At 39.2% G+C, this 15,821-nt stretch overlaps 1 protein-coding gene across 1 annotated transcript in view; it reads right to left on the reverse strand.

The window, feature by feature from the left end:
- LOC137789400 (attractin-like protein 1) overlaps positions 1–15,821 on the reverse strand; it is a 56,064-nt gene that overhangs the window by 10,052 nt on the left and 30,191 nt on the right. The window contains exons 24-26 of the mRNA XM_068582951.1: positions 13,736–13,893; positions 10,749–10,810; positions 6,955–7,033 (exon numbers count right to left, since the gene is read on the reverse strand). Coding sequence (XP_068439052.1) covers positions 6,955–7,033; positions 10,749–10,810; positions 13,736–13,893 — 299 coding nt within the window. The remainder of the gene's footprint in view (positions 1–6,954; positions 7,034–10,748; positions 10,811–13,735; positions 13,894–15,821) is intronic.

Here is a 15,821-nt window from a genome sequence, read left to right on the forward strand (position 1 = left end):
CAGAGACAGAGCCGCGGAAGAAGCTCGCTGGCAACGGCTGATGGGATCTGCGAGTGACAGCTGTCATTTCAGCAGACGTGATGGCCATCAGGTAGAAATGAGAAGTCGGCTTTTATCTGCTGTTGTCTCAGGTATCGCGTGGTTGAATCTGCCACGGTATCGCTGTCGACGGCGTGCGCACCAAACGAGAACGGAGCGGTTGAGAGGCATAGCAACGGTAACCGAGGGGGTTGCTGCTTGGCAAACGGTTAACTGCCCCGAAAACAGAGGTGAAGCCTCCCAAAAGAGAAGAAAAAAACAAATGTTATGACAGTAGGAAGTAACACTGCAGCTCATCCTTATCCTTCAAAAGAAGAAGCAAATCTATGATGTTTAAGGCCACTAGACTGTTTCAGTCGATCCAATTATCAAAGATCATCACTAATAAAACAGAGTGTCTGTTTGGGTCGACTGAATGAGCGTCGAGTCTTCTCCTGGTCTCCATCCTGAATAGGAATTTGTCCTTGGTGTATTAATGAACCCTGATATTCTTGTGTCCAGACCCGACCCCCCCCCTTCTCCTCCTCTCCTACGCTGAATTTAATTAAGTATTCATTAGTCTGGCTGTTAATTGGCAAAATTAAGATGAGGTCTGGAGAGGTTGATAGCATTGTATGGGCGGACAAGCGGGAAAGAAAAATGTCTGCAGAAGACGCTTTGAATTAACATCTTTGGGAATCAACGACTCCGCGTACATGACAGGTTGAGGAAAAGATTGTGTCGGAGCAGCGCTTTCATTCTTTCAAATATCTTTGTTCTGATGCGGGTGTACACAGGAAAACATTAAAATTGATGGAAAAAGTGGTATTTAATTAAAACCTTTGATTTTATATTTGAGAGCCAACGGTGACTCATTACTTGTACTCACAGGCAGTTCAAACAGCAATGCAACAAAAATGTATTTAATTGTCAATTTCTCCTTAGTATTAAACTGTAATAATTAACACTGTGACACAAGGTTACAGGTGCTATATATATATATATATATATATATATATATATATATATATATATATATATTTATCATTCGCACATTAGCTGTGCCGTGCGCATAACATACATTAATAACATATATTGCTGCATAACATTCGTCTTAAGGCTAAAAATGAGAAGCGCGTTCCAGGTGTTTTAAATATGTTCAATGCATCTTAATAAATCCATGTTTTGTGTCGGTGCGGCCCGGTTGGACCGCTCAAACGCTCCTTCACAGAGTCGTTGTACAACACTCAGTGATGGGGAGCGAGTGAAAGGAAAGTTGAGGTCATTTCTATGTAAGAAATGTTTTGTCGAACATTCCCTAGGGGACGTAAAGCTGAGAAAAAAAACAGCCATATGAAATTGAGATTGATCACCTGATTGATTTTTCTTTTTGGAGCTCAGATTTTTAAACTTTAAATCTAAGGGCCGGTGTTAGATTGCTGTACATCTCTACTATTAAACATCAAAACCGATAGATTTGAGCTGCTGGCCACCGCAGGTCAAAATGAGAAATTTTGCCCTTTTGGAAAAGATAAAAGCAGGATTGAGGGCCTGGCGGGGTTGTTGCAAAACAAGAAAACAGCTCAAGGCTTATTATGGTCTGCAACACAAGAGCTTCAAATCCAACAACATTCATCCTAAATGTCAGATAGCAGTAATGTTATTTATCATGTTGCAGAATTCATTTAAAGCAACAAAGAGGAGAGCAGAAGCAAAGTCGGGCAACGCTGGCGTTCTGCTGTGTGTCCGGAAACGACATCAAACAAAGCGCTGGCTGGGAATACAATCATCAAAGGGCCAGAACAATACCAGGGAGATTCTGGAAATTAATAGTAAGTCAACTCTGCAAAAGCAAATAAGGTTTGTGCAATGACAGACTGATTTTGTCAGAAACACAAGCTGGAGCCATTCACGGCTGTGATAAGCGAGGACATGCGGTGCATCACTATGCAACTTGATTAACTTTGCAAGTGGGTGCAGGAATTATCCGTCTTGTGAATACAGCGTTTTGTTCCCTTCATTTGATTCTATGAACGGGTGAGTGTCATCCCCGTCTTCGAGCATAGTCCACACCAAAGCAGGTCACTTTGTCCTTTTGGAAGTTCACTGGCTGTGAACTGCAGAATAAAAAGAGCAGAACATAACGGAAAATAAAACAAAATAAATGCTTTAACAATCCACACACCCACTGGGCTTAATGGACTTGACTTAATGAAGATATTCTGTATAGTAGACGGCAGCTGTATAACACACTGATATGATATTGGTGTGGTTGAGTGGTTGTGTAGGCGGAAGTACAAAGAACTAATTAGGAAGAGGAATAATATGCATTATTGCGGTAATAAGATCCGTAATAAGAATTATCATATAAAATATTCATCAAACGCTACCTTGTCATATTTTTATACTTCCGTTTTACTCATTAGTGGAACTCCTTCTAAGCTATATCCCAAATTGAACTCCTAATCACAGGTACGCTCAATCATCTCCAACTTCAGAGGAAATGTTCAGAGCCCAAACTAAACAACGGACAATCAAGGTGACCAGGAGCTTAAGAGTTGGGTAATCGTATTATAGCAATCGATGACTGCTGATTGAGCTATTCAAGGGAAGAGCAGAATATGAGGCTAGAGTCTGCAGACAGGCGTGTGAGGATTATGTGGTCAGTAATGTGTTGCTTTCAGTTTTATCCATGCGAGCAGATAGAACATCAGATAACTGAGTAGTCTTAATCCAAGGGGTTTTTGTACGTAGTCATTTGAAAGTACAGGCTCACGCTGCCAGCATATACAAAAAAAGTGTCTTTTACAGAATAAAAAGAGTGCATTCAGACTTTCGCTGCAGCAAATAAAAGTAAAATATGTGCAACCAGACATTCTTACTAGAATAATTTGTAACATGAGCGGTTGGATGTATGCAGCTCTACTGCCTCACGATTGTTGCAATAAAAGATGAAATAATTGTCTCCATGAACCATGCATTTCATGGCAATCGGTCAAGTAGATGGTAAATGTCACAGGAAAACGGACGAGTTTGACCTGTTAGAGCGGAAAGGTCAAAAGTTCATTCATCCTCCGGATATCAGAAAGGTCCGTCTAAGATCTAATGCCAGTCCATGCGATAGGTATTGATATTTTCATCCAAAGTGGTGACCTGACTGACCGACATCCGTAAAGCCATGCTGCGGACGAGGCTACATAAATTCCGGAAGATAATAATAGGAACTGACCTGCACCATTATAGACAACATAGCTCTTGCTTTTAGCCTCCATGTCCGTCACTATCTGATCCCCAGCTGACTACAGGCCGCTTTAAGCCATCACTTACAAACTGGAAAGACAACTTCTGTGGGCTAAAGCTGGCTTTACATAAACAGATGCTAATTAGTTACTGAAGGATTTACTACAAATATTTGAATTTAAAATATTAATAATTGGTCCTATTTATGGTAGCCGCCGTGCAATAATAGTTTTTAAGTGCTTTTAGAGTGCGGGTAAAACACCACCGCTCTGCATGACAGTCAGCACATGTTGTGAGTGTGTCTGAAGTGTGTTCCCGCGTGTCTGCAGAAGTGTGTGAGACCGATAAAGAGAGAGGAGCGGCATTAGATACATCCACACGTTTGTGTGTGACACAGCGTCCGTGTCGCGGTCTTGTGAAATGTCAGCGCCCACTCCCTCCCGTTCCCCCCACAGGTAGCTTCAAAGAGGTCAGCCTTGTCCTCCTCCGTGGCATTTACAGCTGTTGTTGTTTCATCCTTTGTCACGTCCCTCCCCTCCCCCCCCCCCCTTACTCAGGACCCAAGTCTGGTCACCTCTCCTCATCTATAATTATTCAAATACAACAGCTGCACCTTTGGAACAAGTCCTTTCAACTCCTGCCAAAATAAAGAAAGCTTTTATCCCATTAGTGCATTAGTGTGGTGAAAGATCAGCTTTGTTACATTAAGTCACTACAGGCATTTACACATTTCTCCATTATGGCTCTGAGATGTTAATGGGTCTTATTATAACTTCCAAAATAACAGACATACCAACTGGGTTATGTACAAATACTCGTGTCAAGTACGTTTCTAGCAAAAGATCTAAATTACTCGGAAAAAAGCAATGTCTTTATATGAAACGTTTTTTTTCTTCCATCTAAAGCCAAATCAGAAGTACTAACACAGATTTCACACCCTGAAGCCAATAAACAAGCATTTAGAAGTTCAATCAGTATCAGACATCCATATGTCACTTGGCTGGATCAGTGGCTTGTCATTGACTCTGCCATCTCTCGGGGCCTCATTAGGAGTCGTTTATTCCGTGTCCATATGCTAAATGGGGGCTTGTGAGCATTTGATGGCCTCCAGCCCAAATCCATCCCATATTTGGACAAGCTTCGTCAGGGCTTTTCAAGAGCCCCTTCAAATTAACTGGACAACGCTGAGTGAAGAGCCAATCAGTTCACCAAATGGGCGAGCTCGACGAGGGCCCAATCAGCTATCTAATATCACTCAACACGTGTGATTAATCACAAGTTCCACTGAAACTCTTGAGATTATAACTTCACCACAGTGGCTACGAATAGGTTGGCTGCAACCGACATTATATAGAATGATTTGTGAGAAGAAATGTGTTTCTGGATAATTTGAAGCAGTAATAAAGCTGCCTGTGCTGTTTAAATGGAACACTGATGGGCACATCATAACCCTCATAACTTTGTGGGATTTACATTGGACAGAAAAAAAGCTGCAGCTAGACATAGATATGGTCTTTTACATTACACGTATTCTTCTTCCTTCTCAAAACCCGGCGCCTACATTACCCACAAGGCTTACACAAAACAAGGCAGTAGCTTGTATAACCTGATGATAAATGATCCATATCTAAAAAAACTGCAATTACTATGAAAATAATAAATACTGATCATATGTGGGTCCATACGTGGAAGCAAAACCGTAGCATTGTATCCCTGTATATTATTTAGTCTAAATTCCATATATTTATTATACATTTCAATAATTCTTTACAACATGAAGGAACTTCTTTCATATTAAGATGAATGCATCATCATCATCATCATCACTTCAGGAAATATGTCTCCATTTGAACCATAACTGCATATTTCCTGATGTCCAGTCTCACTTGAGAAAAACAAAGAAACACCAAAGCAAAGAGTCCTTTCTGGGACAGCAATTAATTTGCGTGTAATTGTCCTTTGAGCAGAAGATCTGGTTTACTCTGTAGGTTTTTTAAAGAGTGATTGATTATGTCTGCACCTGCTAGACACTGATAATAGAGTTTATCAAACAAAAGTGAGAAAAGGATCCCAGCTGAAGGCGGGTATGTTTTTATCAGCAGCAATGGTGACGCTTTTATTGATTGCAGCGTGAAGTGTGCAGACTTCAAAGCAATTCTTAGTCATTTGACCTGAACGTATCCAGAAATAATAATCACTACAAATGATTCCACCCATTTGGCCACTATAAAATCGTGGACAAAAGAAGCTGTTAAACACTCCGTGCAAAGCTAAGTAGCCATCACAGCACTGAAGAACACCCTCCAGGCTTTTACAGCTTTCAGGAAAAGGTGACCAACTCACAGCTTCTCCTCAAAAGTAGGGCAGCAGAAAATGCCACGAAGAACCTGAAGGTATTATTTTTCTCAAGTCCATGAAGCCACGTAGTAGCAACCTTTTGTGTCAAAAGGGTTTAACTGCACAAGATCAAAATTACCTGTCTTAGACAGGTCAGATCTCAGGTTGTAGCGACAGCTTTTGAGCATTTATTGTATTCAAACCTATCATTATTTTGCATTTGCAGCCAACAATGGCCGGTTCCAACAGAACCCGAGATGAATTTTAATTTGTCGAATGGATTCAAATACAGAAAGAAAAATAAAGTACACGGCGAACACTTTGACGGAACTTTTTAGGGAACGTGCACTCAAATGCAGAGCATTTATATAGAAGACACATTCTCTATATTAAAGCGTGCAATGACTTAATTCATAGATAAAAACTGTTACGTCATCTGCAAACAAATCTTTAAATCCTTCTTGCAGAACAAAAAGTATTTTATTGCTCCAGTGACAAAACTTTTCTATCACCTGAAATTAAGAGATGAGTGATTTTTTATTTATTTAACTATTTATCCATTTTATCATGTGGCAGCTGAAGGGCAGTGACAAACAGATGACGAGAATGCCAAGAGCAGACAGGAAAAGTGAGCAGAATTTCAATGACACAAGCCCATCTGCCTGCATTATTTTTTTATTGACTTTAATTCTTTGGATAGACATGATTCAGAGTCGCGGTAGTTATCATTCTTGTTTATTTTCATATATCAATTAGAGGATATAAAATTGCGATCTTATGATTATCAATGTCATCCTCAAAGGGGGAATAAATTGTTGGAGCTTTTATAGTAGACTGCAGGTCATAAGGATGGCTGTGCAGCAAATTAAACATCCTGATATTGAGGATCAGAAAGCATTTTGGAGAAAATAAGGTTCAGTCTGAAGAGATGGAAATGCTCTCACAGAAACCAGGAACCACTTGATGAGGGGCATGTATATTGTATATGTATTTCCACTGCCAGTCATCTCATGTTTCTCTCCTTTTCCTCCTGTTTCTCTATCTTTCATACCAACAGTGACCATTAATGATCATGTATAATTCACTGTATCTCTACATACCTAGATAAAACCTTCATTTAGTCAACATAAGTGAAATGCAAATTGAATCTTAATTTTAATGTTGTACTTTCAACCATTTTTATTAATACAAAAAATAAGAGAATCAAAAACTGGGACGCCAAAAACATGATTAAATACTGAACTCCTTTGAGCGATCCGTGTAGATAATGCTGCCACATTGAGAAACCGCTTTCTAAAGTGAACCAGGAGTTATTTAGGTGTATGTCACGCGTCAATAAAATGTGTTTTATGGACTTACTTCTCTCCGCCTTGATGCCCAGCAGGTCTGTTTGATCTTCCACACCACCGCAGCCACCAGGAGTAGTGATAGAAAACAACTAAAGTGAAAGAGGAAATAATGTCAAGCAAGATGAAACTGCTGTCACTGAGAAAGATTACACATGGTGTATATTCTTTGCATAGAGAGCAGGCGACCCTCTGGTATTGAAAGCCAGATATTGATATAAAACATGCAGTTTACAGAGAGTTTCCTGTTGAAATGTTGTAGGAATCCCACTCTTTACATTATATCCTTCAACAGCTGCATTTAAATGTAAACATATTGTATATTCACAGTTTTTCCTTGATGTTCAAAGTTTCATTTGAACTTAAATAAAGACAAAAAACAAAGCAGATGATACGAAGCACATTCATGGATATGTTGGCCGATTACTTCAATTAATAACCCAACAGTGAAATCATTAGTCAAGGGGAATTCAACAAGGTCCGAGCGCTATTGGGATGTAAAAATATGACTGATTGAGGGCTTCCACTTCATTATCCTGCAGACAGATGAGAGTGTTAAGATTATTATGTGCTCAACATTGTGCTCTTCCTGTGAGCTTGTCGGAGCACAATGTTAAGTACAAATAAATGGCCACAACATTAAAAAAAAAGAAGTCTTTAAATGTACCACTGCTCATTAACACGCATGTCTCCATTTCCCTCTAATTGTTCTCTGCTCGCTGAATTACACTTGAACATGATCCTGCTCCTAATGGCCAAGAACAATGAATCATATTTGGAGTTGAAACCCATGCTGTAATATGACCGATGAGCCCTCGTCTTCGGGGACATGCAACATTTCTAAAATGGACAGCCTGGTCCACTGAGCACATTTCACCGGAGACCCTCGACAAGCTCTGATTTCATGAGCCCATTTCTTTGATATTTTAACTTGAGTGGGCTTTCAATTTGCTGGCCACACCTGCTTGATTCGTAGGTTCTTGGAAGGAGGCGATAATGTCTGTGAGGAATGTGATAACACCTGGAAAATACAGCCTCAAATAAGGCAAAGAGGGGGCTACCAAGCTAAAAGAAGAAAAAGAGGTATTAAGGTGTCGAGTGAAGGAACTGTGCTTCAAACATCTCGTCATCGCACGCAGGGTATTTTAAAAAGGTGCAAAAGCTTTTATTCTTTTCGAAATACTTGCATCTTAGAAACCTTTGAAGATAACAGTGATTGAAAGGGAGTGTTGTGGGGGCTTCAATGACATTCACATGCCGTGGAAGTGACAAAAATCCCTAGACAGATGCTTGGCTCTCATTAGCAGTATTTTAGAAAGTGAAGAAGCTCAAATCCACTTTGCTTCTTCTTCTGCTGTTAATAAACTGAGTTCTGCAGTTATTCATGATCTCGCAACCTTGACAAAGTCAAGGACAAATATACAATTATTTACACAAGGAAGCACTCAGTTTTCAACAAGTTATTAATATGGGATAGGTTGATTTGTATGTTTTGTAGCAGCAGTTAGACATTACGAAGCTGTCGCACTTTATAAGTAATTTCCTGAGTGTATTGATCTCAGACAAACCTGTTCTTTAAAACATCTTCGTCAAAAGGACACATTTGGCTTATCGCGTCAATGTGCAACAAAATAAAATTGTCATTTGATTGACAGGAACATGATAATTACATGCTCATCTCTGTGACCGCAAAGCTCCAGTTACCACAAGGGAAAGCAATCAATGATATCTATAGCTGCTTTCTGGCCCGAGAGGCTGCTAAAACATGATCCAAGATGCTTTTAAAGAGAGTTTTGAAATGATAAATAATACATAATTATTTATTATGGAATCAAAATGGAAGTATTGTAACGCATAAGCCTTACTTTAAAAAAAAAAGGCATATAGACATCACAGACATTTAGCTTTGCTTCATGTCATTTGACCTTACCCATTGTATATATGCAGGTTGGTGACACATAAATAATGAGTGCATGCAACACTAATGTGCATGTGTATACACTGAAATAGTCTGTATATAAACATACAGATGTGACTCTGGCTCATTAGTATAAATTAGACCCCGGGGCTCCTCTGCAAGTACAGTGCAGCATCCAATTAGCAAGAGCAGAACAGTCACACTCAAATTAGATTGCAACTTAGGCAGCGCTTTGCGAGTAAATATTGTTCATGAAGTCGCGACGATGAAGAAACTATGAGGAAGTGGAGGAAAAAATACTTCTGAACGGCTCCTAGTGTAAAAGGTGAGGCGATATTTGAACGAACGAGGAGAAAACAGAAGGAGAAAATGGCGCTCGTTTCCAGTCATGCCGTCATTTCTTCTCCAGCTATCTCTCATACAAGGAGGTCGAGAAACCCTGTGGGGTGATATGACATTTTTGTCATCAGCCTGATTATGTTTCCCGCAGGTTCAGCCCCTCCAAACCTCCCTAACATGCACACACACAGACACACACACACAGAGCTTGCGAATGCATCAGGGCATTTCACTTCACTATGTTTATGGGTCAGTGAGAGCAAGGATGCAGAAAAAAACACTCGAAAGAATTAGTATAACCTTCGTGACAATGGAAAAAAGAAAAAGATTAAACTAAAAGCAACGCATGCTGATGGAAAATGAGGCGCAACATGAGGCGGGCGAAAGGAAAAGCTTTATGCTGTGTACTGGATTGCTGGGATTTAGGAAGTACTCGAGTTCAACAAACGTTAAAGTTTGAGATACGTTGATTAATCAATATATAAAGATAGCGGTTTGTGAATACTATTCAAACAAAATGCTATTGGGCGTTCATTTGTTATTTTAAAAAGCACCAAACTGTCACTTTTTTGTGATTTTGCTGTGCCCCGCTTGTGACCCTTTGAAAAAAATGGTTTCCTCTGCAAATGATGCAAGTAGCTGCAAGCAACATTTTTAGATAAAATAAGCTCTGTCCTTCTCCCCTTTCCTTCCAACAATTCCTGAATTCGGCTATTCTACTGTAATTTGATCGGATGGAGGGAAAAGATAACTGATTGTGTGACAGCTTTTCTGGAAACTTATTGTGGGCTGGGCCGTGATGGGCAGGTGCCTTGGGCAAAGGCCGTCTCATATTCCCACCTTGACAGCGACACAGATAATACGTTAGTCGATCGGGCTCCATCGGGAGCACACCTCGAAATAAATTGAACAAACGCATAGTGCATCATGGTCAGCAACTATCAGCGTGAAAATAACGACACTGATCTGATGATTGAAGCCAACTTAACTTATCCACCGCTGATTTGTCACAATGATAAAAACCACAGCTTTGTGAAGAACTCCTTTGAGAGCTGCGATAATGTTAATCTCTTTTTTTCCAAATGCCAATATCTAACTTAGATCACACGCTCTCCAATTATACTCAAATTCTCAATGTATTTAGTCTCTGCTGTGCTTTGGAGAGAACATGAATTACTTGTTTTAAATATTTCAATGATATTTTTTTTCTATCACAGCTCAGAGTGAAAAATCATATCCCCTCATATCTTGATGGTCGATGACTTCCCCTTTGATGGTGCACTCAGAGCAATATGCACCTATTTAAATGGCTACTGGCTGCTTCATCTGCCACTTGGGGAAAAGGAAAATCACTTCCTTCAAGACACGAGAAGCATTTACATGGACTCTGTTACAAGAACAGGCTCAAGTAACTCAATAAGCCCGAGAGGCAGGGGTGGATAATGAAGAGGCGGTGGATCAAATGCTGGATGATGCTTCTTGACTGTTGAGGAGCTAAAACAAAAAATGGGAGAGAGCGTGTGTTTAAGACGTGTGCATATTTGGCTTACCTGAAAAACGTCACAAAGAACTGGACAAGGTCCATGATGCTGTTGTGTTGGGAAAAGGCAATCTGTTTGAGAGAAAGACGAGAACGAGACATGACTAAAATAATAGACAAATACCAAGGCAGTCATATTGAAATTAAGCAATGAGCCATGAGACAGCGTGATTTACAGTTATTTTAAAACAGCTCAGGGGCGTTGTTAGACGCAGTGAACAAGTGTGACCGCTCTGTATTTAGCTCGAGTATTTCCATTTTGTGTTTGATACTTCTACTCCACTACATCTCAGAGTTTGACGTTTTTTATAGCAATGCATGTGTTCATTAACTTTAAATTCATAGAAAATATTATCAATATACATTTTGTTGTCATAATATAATGAGTTATAATAACATTAAACAAAGGGATATTCACAAGCAACTCAACAGTATATAACTAAATCAAAATGAGGCCCACCTTTACCAACTGCAACATTGAAGAGATGAACACATTAAAACATCAATAAATGCATCAATGCAGTAACAAAGTAAACATTATTCTGTAGAATCAGTACTTGAAGTATATTTTGATGATAATACTTTTGTACTTTAGTAGAATCTTCTAGTATTTTCCTGCCAACATGAAATAAACATTGATGTAAACCAACATACTGAATGTTAATTAGACTTTTTCAGCATGATCATAAGTTTTATACTTAAAAATCGGTTTATTAAAAATGATCTAATTAAATACGGGAATCACGTAGTTGAGTTTTCGCAGTTTATCTGTGACTTTGTGTTGATGTGAGGATGGCAGACTGGACCAAAAACGTCACTGACGGGATTGTTGTGTTTAATAGCTTCTGCTTCTGGTAAGAAATGTCTCGTTTAAATAAAGTGGGAAAAGATTATTTAAAAAAAAATAAAATAAAAAGCTGACTCAAATATGTTGTAGTCTGAGCCAGGAAGCCTGAGGAGGATAAAGCATGTGCCTCATTTATTTGAGTTTTTACTTTATTCTCAGATTTTTGATTTTAAATATCGCCCTAATCCTCGTCAGTACAGGCCAGAGATAAGAAATTCAGATTTATCTAGATATGTGCTCCTGCACTTTCTCCCATTGACTAAAGGGATAGAACAACCCGTCTGCTGTTGAGTTATAATACCATACATCTCTTCGATAGCTGACTAGTGCATTTATGTCAGCAGCATTGCCAGTGAATAATGTATCAGAAATATATTTGTGCCTTCTTTAAAAGAGGGATGACACACAGTCCTGGCAGCAACATCACATCTGATGGTCTGATCATCGAGACACGTCATTATCTACTGGAGATGCGTGAGAGGCATTTTGTCCTCAAAGCACAAACACAACGTCATCTGCAGCAGCACGGAGGGTAATAGAGCACAGATTGTGCTTCTAGAGGTGGAGCGTTTGCGTAATGTCCGTTTTGGATGAGGCAGAAGTTCAAAAAAAGTACTTGTTTTGATGATTCACTTCATAGTATACTATATATACTGCTATCAGTATACTAATATATGATGACATGCTTGTAATAGATAACTTCTTCATCCACCCAAACGACTCCCATCTTTGACTTTTCCTTACTTTTTTTTTTTTTTTAGGTAGAAAATAAGAATCACTGATCTGAAATGAGATGCTCACTGACATGGCTGACGTGACTCAAAAGAACACATTACACAGATATTTGGCTGGCTTTTTTTAGTGAGTAGAACGGTTCAGTTTTCACATAATATGGAGGTCAAAGCAATATATTTGGGGTTAATTTAATTTCAATTCCTCTATCTGAGATGATCAATGGCATCATTTGACAATGTACTTCCATTTCAAGTGGACTTTTATTACATTGAATAGTCCTCTTGGGGAACAATTATACTAACGCATAATGATGTCATGGAAAAATATTAGCTCAAGACCTCCCTTTGCGATCTTTACACACATTTAAATGCTTATTTTACGGGCAGAGACCATAAAAACGAGTGCATTCTCAAATGTTGCTTTATCTTATCCAGTTGGGCTCTCACCTCTACATCATGAAGGCAAACAAAGGAAAGAGAATGTATCCTGTTACAAAAGCTATTTGCTTTAACAGCTCAGGCCAGTCCATAATAAATAAGTGACTGCTGGCCAGGAAATCTAATAGAAAACTATTACTGGGCCACCTCCACAGATGGACTGACCCCAAAGATATCATCGCCATACCGTACTCCAATCATCTACCTTGTGAAGGAGACGCCCACAACAAATATAAAAATCAATACTTGGAAGTGGGCTAATTAGCAAGAAGGAAATTGCGTGCCATTAGTAGGAAAAATAATTGTATCTATCATATTATTCAGTAAAAGTGTCTCCACTTAACCGAACAATTTTGGCAATACAATTGTTGCAGAGTGAATTGCTTTGGCCTACATATAGTGTCACTAACATCATCTATATCTACACTTTATTATCACCAACTTGTAAGCAAACAACTGCTTATATTAACACATCTTGCAGATAATGGGAAAACATTATTCACAACCGTCAATATTTTTGGACAAAAAGCTTAATAGTCGTTTTTCTGCAAACCCAGAACAACTGACAAGCAAATGGCATGTATTTTTTCCCGGTGTTGCATTCTCTATCCATCCTCCACATCAAAGCCTCAATCTCCTCCATTCAGAAAGAGGGCTATGAAAGGTTAAACGGTGCTTTGCTTTTGCCAGCTAAAAAAAACAACAAAAAAAACAGCTGTGCAGCTATATGCACGCTAACCATCGCTCATTAAATCTGTAATTAGAATAAAGTGCACTTGGAATCACCCTGAGCCGCAGCATCAACAAGCTCTGTGTGTGCAGAGGCCGCTGATGCTCTTCATGTACTGTATGTAGGATCAAGTCTCAATCACTGCCATGACTATATGTACTGTATATAGGGAGCAATTTTAAAGCAAAGAACACAGAACAAAGAAAGAATCAAATCACTGTCATCGGCTCCATGAACTCGGTCTTTACCTGGATCTTGATGGGCCATGAGAAGTTACTGACGTAGACGTAAAAGGTAATATTTGGGTTGCTTCTGAAGGTGAACTTTTCACAGGAGAAGCTGTCTCTGTATTCCTTGATGTTAGTTTTGGACACGATGGGCACCTCCTCTCCAGAAATGGTTCCAGCTGTCGGGACAAAGAGTTCACGTTTAGCACGCTGCCATTTGGCGCTCGGACAGTTATGGATAGAGCTGGACCGGCTGCAACGTATCATTATGAATCCATTAATGGGTTTATCACGCAAAGGTCTCATAAGCAATAATTATCAACAGTCTTAAGTGCATTAAACTACTTTTTGGTTGCCCTAAAACTGAGAAGAGCTTTATTTTGTAATTATACACGCCGTCCAAATGTTATATAGTTAAATGGGCGTGGGAGAAAAGCACAGCTCGAAAGGTCACGACTGAGTCATGTTAGCACATAGTCATCATTTCAATCCATAACACCGCCAACAAACTCCTGCATTTAGTTCATCTGAGACCTAGAAAGTAGCATATAATGTCCTTGGTCTGAATGCAGTCTACATTAGGGCAACCCATTATTATAAATACTTGTTTGTGTTCATTAACGTTTAGAATTCATGAGAGTTGTTTCATTTTCAATTTAAGTTTCATTTTGAATTCAATATTGTCAAAACTGAAGTAAACTTTGAGGTGTCTTTTTTTTTATACAACATTGTGAATACCCATCATGAAATAAAAACAAAGTCATCTCCAACCAAAATCTATTTATAAGTCTATTTTTCGTCTATCTAAATGTTTCAAGTCATTTCTTTTTCTTCCTTGTGGCAGCGGGTCCTCAGCATTGACATTCCAACCCACAGCCCTGAAACAAAAGAACTGAAAATGACAGCTCGACTGTGGCTACGTGAGCATGTTTATCTTAATTGAAATCACCCTCCTCCTCCCACCCAAAGGCGCCTCAACGCTCTTGTCGATTGTGAAGAGGCTCCCGTTCCTTCTGAGACACAATATCTTTATGGGGGGAAAGGGGACCCGACTTCAAATATTAATGACGGTGCACCGAAAAAAGAAAGGTTACGGTGGCGAAGGTGGGCGCGGGAGGTTAACGTGTTTTAGTGGTCGGAAAATGTCAGTGTAGTGGGGAGGGAGAGAGTGGCAGGTGACTTGAGGAGATGAGGGGAGGGGGGGATAAATGATGGCACTGGATCGCTGCAGTGTCCTTGGGTGTCTTTCATCAGGGGACCTCTAATACCCACTCGGAAGGGACACGGTGCACACTAACAAGAGCAGGTACATTACATTTTTATTGTTCCTGCTATAGCCGTTATACCGAGTGACTAAATTATTATTGTAATAAATACAGAAAAATGTCAAAAGAAAAGCCAAATTACCTTCATCAGAAATTCAATATCTAAAAGCTTCAGACATCTAAAATGGCATTTAAGCAAAATGTGTTGGCAACTAAATTAACAGCATGATGGGAAATAGTTTGTCATTAAATAAAATGAAAAAAAATATGAATGGCAATGATTAAACCAGGATTTTTTTTTACTAATTATGTTATATTTCAGTGTATTTAAATGGTATATTTAATTATGTCCGTGAATATTGTGGAAGCAGGTGATAACATTTGCAATAGGTATATATTTGAGGCATTCAATGGCTAGTAAATAAAGACAGTGAGTCTCATGAGCCTGGTCTGTGTTCGAGCTGTTGGAATAAATCTGTGTGGATGGAAATCACTTCTTTATTCATGCTTGGCACAAACTAACTGGACTAAATCTGTGTGGTGGTCATGAATGATGCAGAGGAGGGCGGGGCTGGATATATTCTGACATGCTCAATACCCGCGCCGCTGACCTTTCAATGACAACATGTTAAACAATAATGTATAAAATCTAAATATGACTTAAATCTTACAGCTCTGATCCCTTTTGACCAAAACACATTATGGTAAATCTACACCTAGGTCACAAATACCATAAATGTGTGCAGAAGATGGAAATATGTATTTCACAGACGAGTTAATTAAAACAAAACTTTCTAAGAAATGCATTGATTACTCTATAAACACTGACACGATTGACATAA

Source organism: Clinocottus analis, unplaced genomic scaffold, assembly GCF_023055335.1.
Source record: "Clinocottus analis isolate CAN_PGR_092001 unplaced genomic scaffold, fCliAna1.0.p SCAF_19, whole genome shotgun sequence".
NCBI lineage: Eukaryota > Metazoa > Chordata > Actinopteri > Perciformes > Cottidae > Clinocottus > Clinocottus analis.